Raw genomic sequence first — 20,023 nt, 5'->3', positions numbered from 1 at the left:
CATGATTATTTAAATCTGCTTGTTAATTTTTGTGGGGACCCCAGTGTGCTCCCCTGGTGCACGATCAGACAGATCCTGGGCCGGGCCAGTCCTGACTCTACGCCTGTGACACCCATTTGCATGGCGAAGCAGCCGTGCTCTTTACCCCTTTGTCCTTCATTTGTGCCACTCAGTTCTTGGTTTGTAAGTTTAGATACCTAGCCATTCCTTACTTGGTTCCATTACCCATTCTTTTTTTCCAAAAGAAAAACAACTTTTCTAGGCCTTTGCCTGCCCTCTCAGGGGGGCCCAGCCCAGTCTTCTGCCTTCCGGATGCACGTGAGAAGATAGGATTTAAGCGCTTGTTCTCGGGAGTGTGTGTAGGTTGTTTGTGTGGCCCTCAGGTATTTCTCTGTAGCTGTAAAGCTCTCCGCTTACTTGCACCCTAGGCTTGGAGGGCCAGCACTGCCCCATTCTCGTGTCAGGGGGAATCCTGGAGGCCAGACCCAGATAGAGGGCCTGGCCTGTGCTCAACAAGGACAGCAAAGGAGGTACAGGTGGAAGCCCCCGCTCCTCTGCCCTCTGTGCACCCGTGGGCAGGCGTCACCTCATAACCTTTTGGTTTGCTTCTCACAGCGCGCAGGGTCAGCAGAGCTGGGGTCACAGGGAAGCCTGCCAGGGGCGTTAGGTGGGATCCCGGCTTGTGCACTTGCCTAGCTGGTGGCAGGCAGTGTGTCCCTGTTCCCATCTACCCTCTACGCTGTGGCATGGGACGGCACTCCTGAGACGCGCCTGCATCCCATAGCCCAGGCTGGAGAGAGTGCAGCAGGGCAGCCCGACCGACGAGGGCAGGGAGGGGCTCGTCACTCACCCCGAGGCCCCCGCTCTGCGATCTGCAGTGAAAACGGAGAGGATTCCAGAGAGCCTGTTCAGCCCCAGCGGGGTGCAAGCCACTTGAACAGAAATGCTGCCCAGGTCCCCAGAAATAATAATCACTCACCGCATGGGGGTCACCCGCTTCCCCCCCCCCCGCCCACCCCGTTCGGTTACCCTCGGTCATTGGGCCCAAAGGCTCCTCAGACCTTGAGATGTCCTCCAGCCCGGGTGCGGCTCACCCAGCGTCTCTTGCTCTCCCACTTGGGCGCCGCCTTCGTGAGGCACACAGGCCTCCACGCAGAGTTGCTCCTTGTGAGGTGAGGCAGCCGCCCAGGCCCCCCCTGTGCAGGAGCGCGCTCCCGGGCGCCTCGGCGGGGTGCTGGGTGGGCTTGGTGGTGGGAGCCACGGGGTGGGGGGGTGGGAGCGGTGAGCCCCGGGGTCCCCCGGGGTCTTGCGTCCTCTCCACTGGCACACACCCAGAGTGGTTCCTTTTTCAAGATCCCAGTGTGGCAAACCTGGTCATTCTTTCTAAGCAAACCCCCATGGTTCCCACCACAAGGGAAGCACTGAGCTCTCTACGGGGTCGTCCCTCGGCCCTGCACCCTCCCACTCGGCCTCACTCCTTGCTCTCCCACCGCTGCACTTGCGCCGCTGGGGCCTGCAGTGGCGGAGGGTTCACCAGCAGACCTCAGGGTCACCGGGGTCCATGTAGACACGGGTGGTTGGACAGCTGACAAAACGGCCAGGGGGTGAAGCGGAGGGGGACAGAGACAGAGACGGGGACAAACTGAGGGGACACGTTGCTGTGCGGTCACTTGGCAGCTCTGTGCAGGTCAGCTGGGCAGCGGGGGCCCAGGTTCAGATGACCCCACCCCCCTGGGGGAGTGGAGAGAGAATTAAGCAAAAACGGACTTCTTAGCCTAAAAGCTTTTGCTAGAAAAGGAGAAAAAAAAAGTCAACCCTCACAAAATGCATTGTTTTGGTTCAAAGGTACTGGGTCCATGGAGAAAAATTCACAAAAATCCATTGGTGTTTTTGTTTTCCACCTTTTCCCATGAATAAATATTATCCATTAAGAGCCTTGAAAAGGTGCTTAAATACACAGTGTTGTATTGTCTTCCTGTTTTGCATCTGACAACTCCGCGGCCTCTGGGCTGCTCTTGGTCTCGTATTTTCCTCACGGGGGTCTCCAGAAACGAGTGTTACTGGGTCTGAGGCCCCCCCTGCAGGCCCCGTGCTGGCCGGCAGCAGCCTCTACCCCACGGTCGCACCCCTGCCCCCCACCCTCCCTTTCTCGGCCCGGGAGAGGCAGCGTCCCAGGCGTGCGCTGCAGCAGTGGCCGCCGGGCTCTCTGCTGCCTCGCGTCCCTCCCAGGCACAAGTGTGAGTGCGGAGGGTGGGGAGAGGGGACGGAGCGGTCCCAGTGGCCACCCACCAGCACGCCAGCCTCCTTCACTCCCTCTGCCCGCACTGGCCCTCTGCGCAGGCAGCGGGTTTACAAGGCGGAGACCTTGACAACGTTGCTGGCTATGGAAGGAATGTTCGTGTTGGGGCCCGGGCTGGCGGGGGGCGGCCGGCTTTCTCCCTCGGGGGTTAGCGCTGGGGGCGTGGGGATGCTGATGATGGCTGTGGTGATCTGGGACGTTCTGCAGTTTGGTCTCAGTCCATCGTCTGCTTTCAAATTAAGGCTGGAGCGACTGTGATAGAAAAAGAGGGAGTTGCGGGTGGGGCCTCTTGCTAGCGCCCCAAGCTTCCCTGACCCCCGAGGACGTTTCCCGCTCATGGTAACTAGGAGGCGATTTCGTTGTCCCTCTCACTCTGCTTTTGGTAATCTGCCTGTAATTATCCATTTTCATTGTTATGGCTAAACTAACACAATGGCCAAGTTGTGGATATTGGGCTTTGGGACTCAGTGTACATTTTCCCCTCCACCGGGTTGTTTGTCATTTGTGGCACTTGACTTGTGCTTTCCCTGAATTCCTTGCAAGTCACCGGAGGCGGGGGGGGGGGGGGGGGGAGAGGGGTGCCCTGAGTATGAGCAGAGAAAGGAGGTCAGTCGTGACTCCACATCAGCCTAGGATGAGCCATGTCTAACACAGTTGTGAAAATGATTTCCTTGGTCCATTCTTTGCACCGGAATATGTTGTTTGTGCGTTTTTTGTTTTTTGTTTTTTGTTTTGGTGGCAGGGAGCTATTTTTTCTGGTATCTGACCACATATTGGGCCTGGCTATACTATCCCCCAAAGTGTATGAGGGCTTTTGGGTTAATGTCTAAGGACAAGAAGGTGGGTGGGGAAGGAGGGGGCGGGGCTCATGCACTGGATTAGGGGGCCAGAGGCCTAGAGGACCCTTGGGGTTCTGGGCCTGAGGTCATTGAGCTCTGCGGATGGAAGGTGCCCACCTGGTGGTGAGGGAGGGCTGCTCACTGCCCTGGATGTGGATCGTGCTGAGCTCCTGCATGCTGCGCAGGCGAGTGGCTGGCAGGTTGGAGTTGGGCAGGTGTGTGGTCTTCTTACTGCGCCGGGAGCAGCAGGTGGTCGTGAGGCCTGGGTGGCTGGACAGCGAGGGGCTTCTCGTGGACGGGTAGTTCTGCATTGAGCTCTCCATGCAGTTCTGCTCGAACATCTGCTCATCTATGAACTCGTGGTTCTGTGGGAGGCAGGAGGAGGAGACGTAGGAGAGGACGGAGGATGGAGGGGGAGGGGCCCCCAGGCTCGGGTTGGCTGCCTGTCTGTCCCGGGCCTGGAGAGAAGGGCTCCCAGATGCCTGGGGCACAGACAGGCGTCCTGGAGGGCTGCTGTCCCCCAGGCCTCCCGAGGATGAAGGAAAGATTTAGGGGCAGTCTCGTCCGCCAGATCCGGGGCTTGGGACTGTAGCTGTTAACTCATGATGGGACCTATGTGCCATCTATAGCTCTGAGCTGGAGGGATACAGGGAACATGGAGGGATTAGTGGCGTCGTCAGAGCTGGAGGCAAAGACAGGCCCCCCCCGGGGGAGTGGCGGGTGTGCTAGACTGTCTTTTCTGGATTGATGGGGAGAGCCTTGGGAATCTTGGGTAAGCAGGAGACTGAAGCTTCGAAAGGCAGTGGATTATTCACAGACTTGGGAGAGCTTTGCTCTTGAAGGCTAATGGGGTCAAACTGTCAGGGTTATGATTTCTTTTATTGTTTTTTTTCCCCACCTGATAATTGGATATGAACATCTGGAGCCGCAGGGTTCCTTCCCTGTGTCAAGGGTATGCAGGGAAAGGGGATGCTAATAGCTCCCTGACTAGAGGCCATCAGGGTGGGGTAGAGCTGAACCCAAGAGAAATCAAAACATGGTTGTGTGCTCAAGGTGACTAAAACCCTGTGGCATTAAAGGTCTGGCCAAGGCTGCCGGAGCGCAGAGAAGGTCTGGAGAGAGGAAGCACGAGAACAGTTCAAAGGCCAGCCCAGACGCCAACCAGGAGTCCCCGTGGAGCTGGGGAGGTGGCCCGGATGTGGCCCTGGGCACTCACAGGTACCAGCACTGCTGCCATGTTCCTCCACACCCTCCCCCACACCCCCCAGCCCCTGGGGACGTTAAAGAGGGAATCAGAGGCAGCGGGGCAGTTCACAAAACACTGGCAGCCGAGCTGGTGCTGGGAGTGACCGCGGCGGGAGGAGAAGCCCCGGAAGAATCAACAGCACATGCAGACAACCAGGCCAAGGGGTGAATGAAGAGAATCCACAGACTCAGAAGAATCAGAGAGGAAAGCAGCAATTGAATTTTTAAAAAGTTATACCTTGATGGTGGACGTTCGCACAGACAACAGGGGATCATCCACAAGATAGGACAACCCCTACAGGACAACATGCCGACAGAAGATAAAAACACCGTTGATTGTACATTCCGGCATTCCCAAGCTCGGCGGTGACATTCAGTCTCTCGATCCCAGCATTCCACCCTGGGGGCCCCACATTCCTGCCCTTGCCCCCGGCATTCCCCTCCTTTGTCCCAACATTCCACCCCGGCCTCCAGCATGACCCCGCTCAAACCCAACGTTCATTCCTTCCGTCTCAACATTCTGCCTCCTGTATCCCAGCGTTCCTCCCCAGAAACCCAGCATTCCGTCTCTTTCACCGCAATCTCCCGCCCCCACAATCCGACATTCTCTCCCTCGAACTCAGCATTCCACCCCTTCCAGGCCAGCATTCCATCTGTCGATCCCACATCTCATCCCTTCAATGCCGACATTCCAGCCCTTCGAGCCCAAGTCATTTTACCCGTTGCACCCAGCACATGCACTTGGAAAGGGCAGTCGGGCCTGCGCCTATCCCTTTGGCAAGCTCTGCGTCTCGGCGACAGATTCTACATACGCATGTACAGCGCTTGACGCTAAGACACGATCGGCCAGTCTGGAAACTAGGGTTTTCAGGACACCTCCCCATTTTGGAAGTCCTTGTTGGGCTCAACTGCCACCCACTGTGTCCCCTGACATCTGTCCCCTGCAATGGGGCGGCTGGGGTGTGGAACACTGATAATTAGAAGGCTCTTCCTTAGTGTGCTGAGCCCTGACTGCAGGCTGGCTCTTTGGGGAAGGAGGTTCTATAGAAGACCAGGAGAGGGTTTCACTTTGTCTCTGTGGTTGTCTACCCTGATGTCCCCTCCGTCCCTACCATTCCTGACACGTTTTGCCAAGGGTCCAGGCTGGCCCACTGCCCTTCCTTCCAGTCCATTGGTGAGGCACGGGCAACCTTCCACATTCCCACTAGGATGCCCTAAACCATGACTCTATATAAACAATGAGCCTTTCGAGAGCCTGAACTCCCTGGAATGGCAGGGTGACTAAGAAGAAGTGGTAATAGTAAAATCCCTGTTTGGGGAAATGTATATGTGTTGCCTCCTTTACTCACTGTCTCCTGTTCTAAGAGGAATGAAGGGAGCAAAGGGACCCACACATTGCATCAACTTAGCCCCAGGGATAGGGGAAAAAGTGACATTTGTCTCTGCTGTCCTGTAGCGATCAAGTATAATAAATTCAGCCCTAGTTCTGGACAGCGATGCCCATCAGACTGCGAAACTGATGGGCAGAGCCTTTGCCTTCAGTACCCGAGAGACGGGCGTGGGGTGGGGTAGGGGTGTGGAGTGACTGGGGGTGTGGAGTGACTGGGGGCGTGGCCTCCTCTCTGCTGGGGACATGAGGCCCTGCCTCAGTGACTTGCCCCTCTCCTTGGTTGCTAGAGACCTCATCATGACTTTTGGATCTGAAGGGGACAGACTTGGACTCCTGAAGCAGGCCCAGGAAGAGGATGCGAGTCAGGCTCTCTGGGAGTTGTGACCTCAGAGAAGGGCTGGTGGGGGAGGGGAGGGGCAGCGGGCTGGACTCACAGTGGTTTTCTCCAGGCAGTGCAGCAGGTGGTGGTGCTGGCTCTCGATGAGGGAGGTGGTCTTGCCCACGTGCTCCTCCTCTGGGGTGCCCTGGGCAGACAGGAAGAGAGACTGAGGACATAGCTGGTGATTCTTCCTCTCCCCAGCCCCTTCGTTTCCCCACCGAGGGTAGGAGGGCACCAGAAAGATCTAGGTGAACCAAATTTTAGGATCACCGTGTAATGCGCTCGCCTTTGTGCTGGGAGCGCCTTGTCTAAAGCCGGCCTACAGGTGGTGGTGACAAAGCCGTGGAGAGGTGTGTAGCGGGGGCTGCGACCCGGGGAAAGCGTGGAAACAGGTTCAAAATGGGGCTTTGGGGCGGGAGTGCTGCTGCCCCCGGAAGACAGAGCTAGTCCATGGTCTCCTCCACCTCCCCAGCAAGGTCCTCCAGGCACCTACCATCAGCTCCAGAGCCTCATTGAGGAGCCCGTTGCGCTTGCTGTGCAGGTAGGCGTTGGAGCTGCCTGTTTTGGCCACGCGGATCCTGGCGAGGCGGGCCTTCTGTGATTGGCAGAGAAAATCAGAGAGTGAGTGAGGTCTAAGGACAGCGAGCCCGGCCAGATCAGGGCCTGTGAGCTGTTCGGTGAGGCTGGGTTCCCAGGTGATTTCGGATGCAGGACAGGAGGCTGCTTCTCCCCAGCCTCACGGATCTCTGTTCATAGACCCCGGGACTGGGTCTGAGACACTGTGTCCCCACTCAGTGCAGCTCAGTCATGATCAGAGTTCCTAGGGGTTCCACTCACCCCTCTAGCCCGGTGTCACCCTGGCAGGAGCAACACGCATCAAAGCCCTCCTGCCTTCCAGAAGTTCCTGACCGATACCGACTCGGTGTCCCTTGGCTATTTCTCGTCTCTAACCGGGCTGTGAGCTCCTTCAAGAAGCCCGTGTCACAGCCTCCTGCGATCCTCCCTCAGGGCCCAGCGCACTTCCCTGCACACAGCACGTGCCCAAGTATCCGTGAATTGTGAGAAAAGCAAAAGGTGCGCACATGGGTCCCTCAACCCTTCTGAAGTCCTTCTCCGCGCTCTGCTTCTCCCTTAGCCCTCCCTACAAGGGGGGTTTGCCTTCTATATACTCATCTTGTTACCGTCTCTCACCCCCACCAGAATGTAAACTGCGTGTGGGCAGGAGTGTTTGTTTTGTTCACTGATGTGCCCCCAGCGCCTCGCTGTTTTTAAATAAATGAATTGACAATCACATGCCTGTCTTTGGGAGTGGGCATGTGCACGAATGTGTCAATATATGCATTTCTTTTGTCGTGCATGCCTGAGGGGAAGAGTGTGGGAGTGTGGGTATGACAGAGGGGAGGCTGGAGCACGTTCCCATGCAGCGCTTTGGCTTTAACTGGGACAAGGGAACATCTCTCAGCTCCGCCCTGGGAAGCTCGCAGTAGACCTCCCGTAGGAGGGGCACTGCAAGCCACATCTCTCCCGTAGGCAGAGGTGGTGGGCGGGGCTCTTCTCCTTCCTAATGGTCACCGCCAGTGTCCAATGTGCTGAGGCCAAAGAGGAAGGGCCTCTGAGAGGAGGGGGGAGGGGCCTGGAGGGGCTCCTGCCGGTGCAGAGCAAATGCGGCTGGAGGCCTGTGCTCCTGGACCTGGCTCCAGGGCCTAGGCACCGGATGCAGAGGCACCTCCTGGGGCAGAGGGTCCCTCCTCCTGCCTCTGGGGAAGTTCACGTGTAATTTCTGCAAGGCCTCCGAGCAGGGGAGGTGTCCTTGGAAAGTGGTGGCCATTGCCACTTCTTGTCACCCTGTCCCCCATACAGAAAAGTGTCCCCTCTGGCTGCCCTGCTTTGCTGGTTCATCTGCTAAAAGGAAGCCAGGGACTCAGATTCAGGCTGTCAACAGAAGCACAAAGGACAATTTCTACCTCTTGTTTCCTGGAAGGTTGCTCTGTGGCCAACATGTCCCTGCAGGGACAATTCTGAATACAGGGAAGAGGCTAGGACTTGAACTTGGCAGATCGGCCTGTAATTTCTGAGGAAGAACGCTCCCTTTGATGGAAAAGAAGAAAGGGGAACCGGGGGAAAAAAAGGATCGTAAATAAGCCCTATTATTCTCCTCTCTCTGAGTGAGGAACATTCATTCAAGTCCCGGACAATTCTCTGCCCTGGGGGTCCAGCCCCAGCTGCCCCCCTCAGCCAATGCCTACATTCAAGCAAGTGCCTGACTTGGGGGGCTGTGGCTGTTACTGCTTTGAGTGAGGACTGGGGGCTGAGAGGTGCGACATAAATCCAATTGTATCCAGCTCATTACAGCTGCGTATGACTTGATTGCGCTGCTTAGAACCCGACCTTTCTCAGGTCTGGGGTCTGTCTTCACTACTTTCTAGAGATGAAAGAGTCTCCTGTTCTCGTTGTGGCACTTCTTCTAATCTTATCTTACCCTGGGCTCTATTAAAGCAACAGATTGTCATATCAAATGTACTGTGTCATTTAATCGTTTCCCACGCAGGATCGAGGTTCGCAACGTGTTCACAGAGCCAAGCCCAGCACTTGAAACGTGAGGCTCCGTGGCTCGGCTTTGAGGTCGGCGCCTGGGCTCTTGTGTGTGTTTATCTCCGGCACATACACACAGCTTTGCCCTGAGCAGGCGCTCAAGCCAGGCGGGCGCTGGATGGTCCAGGAAGGAAGAGGCCACATGGGGGTCAGAAATGTGTGTTCATAAAGCCATCGCAGCGGGCTCCATCGTTGTATGGACAGGTCAGCTTCACTCTCTTCCACGGCCGTAAGTACAGCGTTAAAAGAGAACTTGCGATCATCTAGGCTCTTTCAAAGACAAGAAATGGAGCACGTGCTGGGAAGTGCCGGCCCCAGGACAAGAGGGGAGCTAGCAGGGCTTCTGCTCAGGTCTGCTCACTGCCGGGCCAGACACTGCTTCCGTAACAGCCTCTCCTCCTTCCCGGAATTTCAGTCCCTGCCCGCCACGTTTGCAGACTCGATGTGCTGAGCCCAGGGAGTTGTATTTTCCTGGGTGTGGAGATGCCAGGGTTGGAGGAGGGGCCCAGACGGAGGACGCTGATCAGTCTCTGCTCAGGTACCTGGAAGCCCATCCCCACCAAGCCCCTCCTAGCTGCCTGGCTGCTGGCGCCTTCTGGCTGTGTGTACTGCCTGCCCCGGGGAGGCTTAGGCCGAGGGAGAAAACAGGAAGAAAAGGAAAAGCTGAGAACTAGCGCCGGCTCCCGGGAGGGCTCTCACCACACCCTCCCCCGCACCCAGGCAGTAATCCCAGGGAAACCGAGACTGGTGGTCTCATGGGAACCCAACGTGAACGTTCAGAGCGGTTTATTTACAAGAACCCTAAATGGGACCTGCCCAGCTGTCCCTCCGCAGGTGACCGGCTAAAGGAACCGTGGTGCACGCACACCCTGGACACCGCTCCACCAGACAGCGGGATGACCACGGAGATGCACACTTGGCGGGCTCTCCGGGAATTGCACAGAGTGAAAAAGGTCGGTCTCCGAAGAGGTCAGTTGCCGCCTTTAGAGTCCAATCGGGTGACATTTTTGAAATGGAAACAATTTACAAATGGAGGACACGCAAAGCGTTGCCAGAGGTTAGGGACAGGGTGGCGGTCGGGAGGGTGGGATTATAAAAGGGGTTGGTGATGAAACTGTTTGGAAGCGTGGCCGTGGTGGTGGCCGTGGTGGTGGCCGCGTGAGCCTGCGGAGGCGATAGGAAACCACACACACACACAACTAGACTGAGCAGGATCGATGGATTGTGCACAGTCAGTTGGCTATCGATGTCCGTACCCGGGGGTGATCCTCTAAAATAGGAGGAGGAGGGGACCGAGGCCCTCACTCCAGGTGCGCCCTGTCCACCCCTTGGCCTCCTCGTCTGATCTCCAGGACACATGGCTCAGAGAGAGAAGGGTCTCTGAAGCAGTGTTGGTGACTGTCCCCAGCACAGCAGCTGGGAAGGGGGCGGTGGCGACTCTGAGCCTTCACCCCTGAGGCAGGTGGGCCATTTGGCTCCTGAGTGTGTTGTCTGGGCTGAGAACTAGCATTGGCTCCCCGGACCTCCGTCCTGTCCCATCTCTCCACGGCCTACGGAGTCCCCTGGACCCACCTCCTTTGGCTCACGGTGACAGTCTAGACACAGGCACTATTCTTGTATTCTTTTTTTCCCCTCTCATGGGAAGCCCAAGGTGCAAGGTGAAAGAGACAGAGCTGAGCACCCTTGAGGAGTGTCCAGGGAAGTGAAAACATGTGAACATTTACTCTGACTTGAGAGGAAGCAGGAGGAGGGTGGATGGGGGGAGTGGTGGGGGAGCAGAAGGGAGGAGCCTCCTCTTCAGTGGAGGGAGGAATGTGCCAAGCTGACTCCTTTCGGGCTCTAACCACACAGGAGGAGTTCCGCGGAGTCCCATGGGGAAACAGCCACTGCTCCACGCCACACGTGGGCCATGCCCTGGGATGTGGGTGGGGCTGTGGGAGCAGAGGTAAAGGGAGCTGCTGAGAGTGGGGCTTGGGTGGGGCTGTCGCGGGCGCAGCATTGGCCCCCGTGGCAGCCGAGGATGCCTTTGAACTGCATCTGCTTGGCCGGGTACCCGTGTGAGCCCAAGCCCTGGCCCTGGCCTGTGGTAGTGGGGGCGTTGCCGCAGGCGCTGGCCCTTTGGACCCCAGGCTCCTGGATTTGGAAGGACATCCCAGGGTCTCCCTGTCCCGCCCTCAGGACCGACAATGAGCACCGAGCGTGCTCACACAGGCCCACTGGAGGGACAGGGAAGAGATAAGACTTCTATTTCTGGGGCGGCTGGAAGGGGGAGGGGTGGGGAGCGCTGACCGCGGGTAAGGAGGCAGGAAATGGGCGCGGGGAGGGGGAGGGGCAGCACGGGGAGGCCCAGGCCATGGCACCAGCACTGACCCGGGTCAGCCCAGGCCGAGGAGGGAGACAGCAGGGCGAGGAGGGGAAACCACAAGGTCACACACGAGGGGCGATGCTGGGATTTAGCATATAATCATGTCATTCTGCTCCTAAGTATTCTACTATTAAGTATTATTACACGTCAATGAGCGTATGTTCCGGAGCCAGTTTTTGTGCCTGTTGTGGCTTTAGCCCAGTCAGTGCGCACAGATCTGTCCTGAAAGGCTGCACGCCGAGGCATCGGGGACTCCTCCGCGCGGGGCCCACCCTGGGAGAGGAAGGCAGGCAGGCGAAGGGACGCCACAGGGAGGACGCAGCCCCGCTGCGGCGCAGGGGGCCTGACACGCAGTGAGTGTTGGTGGAGCGAATCACGAAAGAAAGAATCAAGTCAGGACAGGAAACCTCAGGCCTCCGGAAGCGACCCTCTCAGTGAGGTCCCCTGTGGCCACTGTGCCCGGGAGATCCCCCCCGGAGGGTGAGATGTTCAGAAAGGGTGAGAATGCCCCCTTGGTCCACCCCTTTCCTTGTAAAAGTCGCGGCCTGAGAACCTGCACCGGCCAGATGCCCCAACAATGCAGACGAACGCCGTGGGCTGCTTGGTTCTGTATGGACGGTGGTGGGCCTGTCGGGAGAGGCACCCAGGCTTTCTGCTGCTTCTCCCCGCTCCATGGGTGAAGGAGGGCGCTGGCCCTGCCCGGCCTTCATCGCTGGGCACACTGGACACCCCTGAACTTCCCCAGGACCCACGGTTATGCTCCTGATCTTCAGCGGCAGCTCTGGGCCTCGACCCAAGATACCCAAGGTGACTGAAACCTGCCGTGCCATTTGCTTTGCACTCAATGGCGTCCGAATGTTCTCCTTTCAGAGGATTCATTTTTCTTTTCAGCAAATTTATTTTTGTCGCCGTGCTTTGTATAGGCTATTGTCGGGTATTGAAAAGTGATGATGTCCCTCAGGAAGCTCCTGGCTGGGAGAGGGAGGGGTCCGGGGCACTGCCGAATGGTGGTGGCAGAGATCTTGAAAGGGGAGCCAGGGCCCAAGGAAGTCGCCCCGAATATCCAAAGGGGAGACAACCAGCGGTTGGATATTTGGGGGTTTGTTGCATTTTGCAGCTGACTGGGGCTGGGACGCAGGCACGGGTAGGTAGGAAGGGACACAAAGCAACCTTTCAAAACCAGAGGCCGTCTGTGCTGTGGTTCTCCCAGGAAGTCCAGGCCTGGCCACCTGACTGTGACAGGTGCCAAGGTGAAGGGCCAGGCCCCCTCTGGTCCAGCACCCGTCCTGCCCTGGCTCTCAGGCTTACCTTCTGTGCCCTGCGTTTATCAGCTCTCTGATTCTGGTGGTAAATCCGGCTGAAGTTGGAAACGATCACAGGGACCGGCAGGGCAATGACCAGGACGCCACTCAGGGAACAGATGGACCCGAAGATCTTCCCAGCAATCGTCTTGGGCACCATGTCCCCATACCTGAAGCAGAGAGAGAGACAGGTGTAAGGAAGAGGGTCCATTTGGGAAATAAGTCAGATTCCCTTGCCAATCATTCACTCATTCATTCATCCATCCATCATCCATCCATCCATCCACTCATCAATCCATCCATCCATCCATCCATCCATCCATCCATCCATCCATCCACTCGTCCATCCATCCATCCATCCATCCATCCATCCATCCATCCACTCATCCATCCATCCATCCATCCATAATATGCCTCAGGCACTGTGATAAGAGCTGGGGATGAACAAAACAGACAAGATCCTTATATTCACGGAGCTCACATCCTACAAGGGGAAGCCTTGTGGTTACTTCTATGAAGGGAATAGATGTAGGTGCCATGCCAGGTAGGGGAGTGGGGTTAGGGTAGGCCTCTCTGAGGAGGATCCAGCTAGGCAACCCCCTTGGGGAAGAGTGTGCCAGGCAGAGGGAACAGACAGTGTGGAGGTCCTGAGGTAGAAGGAGCTTAGAAAAGGTTAAGGAGCCAGCAGGGCTGAAGGAAGGTGGGGTGAAGGCGGCAGGCAGGGGCCAGACCACGCAGTGTCCAGGGGGCCACAATGAGGAGTGTGGATTTCACCTCAAGTGCAACGAAGAGCCATGGGTGAGTTTTAAACAGAAAAGCAATATGGTCTCATGTATGATAATAAAATAACATATAATAAACCCACCTTCTACTGATGTGGAGATTTATAATTTACAAAGCACTTCTACACATTGACCTCCCAAAAGCTCCATGACCCTGTGCCCCCTGTACAGCAGCTGAGGCTCAGAGGTGGTAGGGGACCGCCTTCATTCAGCACAGCTGAGATGAAACCCCACTCCTCCCTCTTTCGTCTCTTTTCCACAAAGCACGCTGCGTGAGGGGAGCCACGAGCTCTGGGACCCAGGCCAATGAGCCGCGGAGCCACTTCAGGGCAGTGCCGGCTCCTCTCAGGGCTCCGACATGCCCTCTTAAGCACCTCACACCCTGGCAGCTGCCCCTCGGGCCAGCTTGGCCTGGGTGCCCCTTGGCCCCAGGCAGGCCAGCCAGAGCCTCTCTCCTCCAATCAATAAGACTCTCTCCGTTGTGGTTAAGTGTTTAGCCTCTTCTTTATTGAGATAATTTAAAGGCATAATTAAGCAAAGAGCAGGTGCCGACTCCTTTGACCAGAGCCAGAGACTCCATCTCCCGGCTTCCGTGCCCTCCGGGCGTCTGGAGCAGAAACTGCTGAGGATGGCCAGGAATGGTCGCTGCTGAAATAGTGAGACTCAAAGTCACTTGTCCTGGGGGGACCTCAGTGTCCTGGGCTTCATCCAGGGAGGACATGGAAGGGGGTGAGCCAGTTCAGAACCATGAGGTCCTCACCTCCTGGACCCCGAGGGCTTTGGAGGCAATGCCGGTGGTGGGCATGTATTTGGTGGGGGGACGGGGTGGTGAATGAATGATCTCGTTTTAGCCTCTCACAGCCTGTGAAGAAGACTCATCTCTCGAGAGGTGTCCTCCTCCTCCTTCAGTGTCCAGGCCCCTTGTCCTGGCTCAAGCTGACTCGGCCACGCCACCGACACGGGGGTCTGCGACAGCGCCTTTGGGGGCCTCTGACGCTAGGTTTGCCTTCTCTGCTCAGGACTGGCCACCAGGGCAGTGGTGGAGAACTTGGCTTCTGGAGTTAGATGAACTGGGTTCAAGACCCACCCCGCTCCCCATTCAGACTGTTCATCGAATAGCTGTGTGACTTTGGGGGAGTGTTACCCCCGACCTCAGTTCTGGTCTGTAAAGTGCAGATGGTGAGAGCAGCCTAGGTCCTAACCCTATTGTGATATACACAGCTGTATAAACAATAGGGACTATTGCTTCACCCTACGTGTTCCGGTAACCACGGTCTCTGTTGCTGGGAAGCTCTAAGAACACTGCTGATTGTCTCAAGTTCAAATACTCACAACGATGAAGAAAAGGGGGCTGCCCCGCAGAGGTGAATCACGTCAGCTGGACTTCCAGGCGCTATGACTGAACGGCGGCCACTGGGCGCATGACCATGGGAGAATACAAGCAGGCAGGGATAAGAAAGTGTCAGAAAGGCTCCATCTCAGAGGGACCGAGGTTGGTGACGGCTGCTAAGGGCCACAGAGAGGGAGTTTTGCCCACTGGCAGAAAGGATGAGGAGGAGAGCCATGCCGACTGCTGGGGCAGGTGGTCTGCTGGCAACAGAAGATGGAGGAAACTAGAACAACTCAACTCCTGCGCATACTTTGCCTTCTCCATGGAGAACATGTGTTGGAAAGGCCGGGACAAATGTGGGTAAAAAGGATCCGGAGCTGGAGGGAGAGAACCGGAGAGCATGCAAGTGCCCAGCTGTCCCCCGTGGGTTCAGATCACAGCCCGCCTGGATCCCAGCCCAGAGAGAGGAAGACGCAGACGGAGTTGCGGTACCACTGACCATGATCATTGAGAAATCAAGGGGCAGCAGAGAAGTACCAAGAGACTAGAGATGGAAAACTGTTGTGTTGATATTTAGAAAGAGGAGAGGTGGTCCGAGAAGACGCAGACTGGGGACAGGCAATCTGAGAAACCACAGACCAGCAGGCTTGGCGTCCATCGATCCTGCCATCTGATTGCTGGCAGAATCTGAGAACAGATTATTAAGTGGACAGCTGGTGAACACTGGGAAAATGAGCTGTATCGGTGCGCTAAGCACGTGTCTTGCCAAGTTAACCTCGTGTCTGGTTCTGAGAGGGTTAACTGGCCGGGGGATCGGGAGGCTGCCACAGACCTACTGCGTCGTGATTTTTGCAAGCTGTGTTCTTGGCCCAGTTCTTTATGCCCTTGGCAAGCTGGAGGGAGGTGGAGGGGACAGCAGCGTGGTTGGTAGGGGCCGGACGGCCATCACCAGTCTGCTGGACCTTCTCAAAAGTTACCAACAGTGGGTCCTCCGCCCCAGAGGAAGTTCATGGTCTTCATGTTAGAAGGGTCTCCTTTAGCGAAAGAGCAAGTGATGACAAATGAAAGACAGAATGGACCTAAAGTTAGGTCTCCAGCGGTGTGTTCCAGAAGTTTTCAATAGCTCATGTAAAGCCAGAGGGAGGCAGCACGGCCTAATGATTGAGAGAAGAGACGGGTGTCCGATCCGGGGCTGAGTCCTGGCCACACATTAGTTACTAAATAATTGAGTGACTTCGGCAAAGTTATTATTTTTTAATTTATTTTTTATTGTATTTTTCCATAACCATTTATCCCCCTTATATGTCTTCCACCTCCACCACCCACTCTGCAGTCACGACACTGTTGTCCGTGTCCATGAGTCCTTTTTCTTTTTTCTCAACCCCTCCCTGCCTCAGCAAAGTTATTTAACCTGAGCCTCTACCAATACAAAATAAGCTTTATAACTTAGAGGGTTGTGATAACTTGGAGATAATTCAGAAAAAGCACTTGATGTGTGTCTGGGAAAATGTAAATTCTCTGCAAGCAGCCAGTGTGGTGGACACCTGCCCCATCTTGGAATGGTGCCCCTCCCCCACCATTATGATGTCAGCTCTGTCTAGAGGGGCCACCGGGTTCTTACAGAACTTCCCCTGTGCCCCTGCCCTCATTGGTCACAGTAAGTTCAAGTTTGGTCAGTGAGTTCCTTTCCTGGATTTCTTTTTTACTAAAATTGCATTTATTGATTTTTAGAGAAAGAAGGGAGGGAGGGAATGAGGGAGGGAGAGAGACATAAACTTGTTGTTCCACTTATTTATGCATTCATTGGTTGTTTTTGCATGTGCCATGACCAGGGATTGAACCCACAACCTTGGCGTATCAGGATGATGCTCTAACCAACTGGGCTACCTGGTCAGGGCCTCTTGGCTTCATTTTTTAACAGCTTTGTTGAGACATAATTTACATACCATAGCATTCACCCATTTAAATTGTACAATTCAATGGTTTAGTGTATTTACAGAGTGGTGCTACCATCACCACAGTCTAATTTTAGAATATTTTCATCACCCCAAAAAGAAACCTCACACTCATTATCAGTCAGTGACCTCTCCACATCCCGGCCCTAGGTAACCACTAATCTACTTTCTGTCTCTGTGGATTTCATTATTCTAGTCATTTCTGTAAATGGAATGCCAGACTTTCACTTAGCATAATGTGCTCACGTTTTGGGGTCCACCCATGTGGTAACAGGTATCAGGCTTCACCCTTTCTAGGGGTGACTAACATCCCATTGTATGGATATACCACATTTTGTTTTATTCATCAGTTGATGGACATTTGGGTTGTTAGCACTTTTTGGCTATTGTAAATAAATTCTGCTATAAAAATCTGTGAACAAGTTTTTGTGCGGACACATGTTTTCATCCCTCTAGGAGTTGTACAGTAACTCTATGTCTGACAGTTTGAGGAACTGTCAGGCTGTTTTCTAAAGTGCTGTGCCATTTTCCAATCACATTAGCAATAAATTAGGGTTCTGATGTCTCCATATCTTCACCAACACTTGTTACTGTTTGCCTTTTGATCACAGCCATCCTACTAGGTGTGATGTGGTATCTCACTGTGGTTTCGATCTGTATTTCCCTTGTTGGCTAATGATGTCGGGCCCCTTTTCCCCTTCCCTGGAGTTTTATCCTTGAGACCAGATCAATCTCTTTCAAAGAAGGTGAAGCTGTGACAAGTAAAGCTCAGGAGTTGTTTGCAACCATGCTTTCCTGCTGTGGGAAAAAGCCTGGTTGTCATGAGAGAGGAAGTCTGCTGACATGTAGAGAGAAGCGATGGAAAGAGAAGCCTGATGGAATTCATGCTCCTGTCCTAATTCTTCCTGAGGACCAGCTTCACTTTTGCCTTTCCTGTGGCTTAGCTATTCAGTCCTTCCTTTGGCCCTGCATACCAACAAATTATTATTATTTTTTAAACTTCCATTTGGATCCCACGATGATAATGATGATGATGATGATTCTGAATAATCAGAATACTGCTGATTATTTTTAAGCAAACTCTTCACACACTTCTAAAGGACAGAGCTACTATGAATTGAGGTCTATAAGAGTCAAAGGATTTTAACGGGTTGTAATCATGACCGAAGCCAACCAGGTTAATTTTAACAAAGGTAAATGACACCACCAGCATTTTGATTCAAATAATCAATGACTTGTATAGTCGTGGGAGAGACCAGCTTAAGTGCCATCCATGTTAAGATGGGGGATTGAGTTTCAACACACAGGGGTGAGGCAGCTGCTGAAACCCAAGGCCACCTTCGGCTGGATGGATGAGGGTACAGTTTCCAGGAAAAGGGAGTGGGCGCTTATCCTCGGCTCCTTGAGGCAGACCCCTTCGGGGCTGCTCTGTGGGGGTTCTGGCCACTGTGCATTCCATGGGACTTTGATGAGCTGTCCATGCCCAGCGAAGGGAGGCTAGGATGGTGAACTGTCTGGACACTCTCTCATATGGGAAACGCTCAATGGAACGGAAATATTCATTCTGAGGAAGAGAAGAGAGTAACAGAAGGATGGAGGGAACAATGGACGAGACCTGGGCTAGACCTTCATGTGCATCACACGGTCTCATAATAATCCTCCTGCTGGGGTTACCCCTCTGTAGGGACGAAGAGCCAAAGTCCAGGGAGGACAGGGACTTGTTCAAGATCCCTCAAGTAGGAAGAGGCAGAATTGCCTGGGTTAAAGCCCAGGTTGGGCTGTTTCTTTGCCCTGCTCAGTCCTTCCCATCCTGCTCTGCCAGGGCCAGGATGGGAGAGGGCTCTGTGGGGTCAGCTGGGGCTCACCCCTTCTCTCATCTCCGTGTCTCAATGGTAGAAGCACGATGTAGCTGTTAAGAGTGTGGACTCTGAGCCCTAGCAGGTGGTTCAGTTGGTTGGAGCATAGTCCCATATACCACAAGGCTGCAGGTTTGATCCCAGTCAGGGCACATACCTAGGTTATGAGTTCGATGCCCAGTTGGGACACTCACGGGAGGCAACTGATCGATGTTTCTCTCTCAAACCAATGTTTCTTTCTCCCCCTTCCTCTCTCTCTACAATCAATAAACATATTCTTGGGTGAAGACTAAAAAAAAGAAAGTGTGGACTATGAGGGTCACAGCACCTGGAGCAAATCCTGGCTCTGCCACTTACTCGCTGGGGGACATTGGGCACACTGCTTCACTTCTTTGTCCTCAGTTTCCTGGGATTGCTAAAATAGTGGTATCCACATCACAGGGTTATTGTGAGGGATTAAATGAGTCACTACGTGTGAAATGCTCACTTTTGGCACACACTCAGAACTTCATATTATGAGTCTTTAATAAATAAATCCTGGGCTTAAACCACCACTGTTTCTAGACTGGGCTTTGGCAAAAGCCTCTCAACCAGACTTCTCTTTCCCACTTTTGTTCTCCTTTAATTTACAAAGAAGCATCTTAAAATGCAAACCCAAGCATATCGTTCCCCTGCTCAAAGCACTTCAGTACATGCTGGGAACTGTGTAAGCGAGTAGAACCTGCTTTGCAATGTTGTTGCAAAGACAACCTGCCTGTTACACAGTGAACGCTCGCTACCCAGCAGCTAATTATGAGGGTCAGGGCGCGATGGGCAGCGGCCCCCCTGGGTCCCGGCTGGACAGTACTGATGGCATCCACGACCTACTTTTCCCCGTTAAACTTTGATGGAAGAGAAGGGGGAGGAAAGGAAAAACAAAAAAGGTCCTGGCCTCAAAAAAAAAATTTTTGAAACTGTATCCTTTCATTTTTTGTCTTCCTCTTCTCATGCAAGTCAGGACTCTGTTCTCCCTTTCCCTGGCTCTGTGACTGGCGGAAAGTAAGGGACAAGAAAGCCCCTCCTGGAGGTCACATCCCAGGTATAGGTGAGCTCCGGTGCTCGCCCCAGGCAGCGGGCTCACACGCAGACCTCACAGGGGGCCACGTGGAGGCACCTGCCTGTCCCTGGCCAGGTGGGGCTTGGGCACGCGGAGCTTCGCTGCCCACCTCTCCCCAGCGCCTACCGCAATCCACAGCGACGCCTGGGCTGTGGCAGGAGCCGGGAAGCTTACCCTCCTACTATGGAAGACTAATTAATTTGTAGTAGGGCTTAGGGATAATTAAACTTTTTATCTGAACTTAAGCTGCACAAACCACCCGCCTTGTACAATTAATTGCTGCCTTCACTTCTTCCTCCAGGTGCCGAGAGATAAGTGGATGCCAAGCCCCCCATCTGACTCTGTCTGCCACCCCTGCAGGGGCAGGCTGCCTGTCTGGTGCAGGTGGTCCCATCCTTCCTGGCGGCCAGGGTGTGGCCCCAGGGCCCAACCACGTCTAGCTCAGCTGAGGACACGTGCCCCAGTCTTGACAGGCACACTCTTCTAGAAACTGGGCCTTCCTTGACCTGACCGGTGTGGCTGAGTGGGTTGGGTGTTGTCCTGCAAACTGAAAGGTCGCAGGTTCAACTCTCACTTAGGGCACAGGCCTGGGTT

At 54.7% G+C, this 20,023-nt stretch overlaps 1 protein-coding gene across 2 annotated transcripts in view; it reads right to left on the bottom strand.

Moving 5' to 3' along the window:
• Window positions 1-2,235: 2,235 nt before the first annotated feature.
• KCND3 (potassium voltage-gated channel subfamily D member 3) overlaps window positions 2,236-20,023 on the bottom strand; it is a 183,230-nt gene continuing 165,442 nt past the window's right edge. Inside the window, exons 3-8 of one of the 2 annotated variants that reach the window (XM_054565007.1) lie at window positions 12,418-12,580; window positions 6,646-6,747; window positions 6,208-6,297; window positions 4,622-4,678; window positions 3,256-3,503; window positions 2,236-2,551 (exon numbers count right to left, since the gene is read on the bottom strand). In XM_054565007.1, the coding sequence (XP_054420982.1) occupies window positions 2,350-2,551; window positions 3,256-3,503; window positions 4,622-4,678; window positions 6,208-6,297; window positions 6,646-6,747; window positions 12,418-12,580 (862 nt within the window). In that variant the 3' untranslated portion in view covers window positions 2,236-2,349. The remainder of the gene's footprint in view (window positions 2,552-3,255; window positions 3,504-4,621; window positions 4,679-6,207; window positions 6,298-6,645; window positions 6,748-12,417; window positions 12,581-20,023) is intronic. The other variant, XM_054565008.1, reaches the window with a different exon arrangement.

Source organism: Pteronotus mesoamericanus, unplaced genomic scaffold, assembly GCF_021234165.1.
Source record: "Pteronotus mesoamericanus isolate MK-2021 breed Mesoamerican mustached bat unplaced genomic scaffold, CSHL_Meso_final scaffold_99, whole genome shotgun sequence".
Lineage (NCBI taxonomy): Eukaryota > Metazoa > Chordata > Mammalia > Chiroptera > Mormoopidae > Pteronotus > Pteronotus mesoamericanus.
The sequence above is the reverse complement of the archived record's forward strand: the minus strand, read 5'-3'. Positions and strand labels throughout refer to the sequence as shown.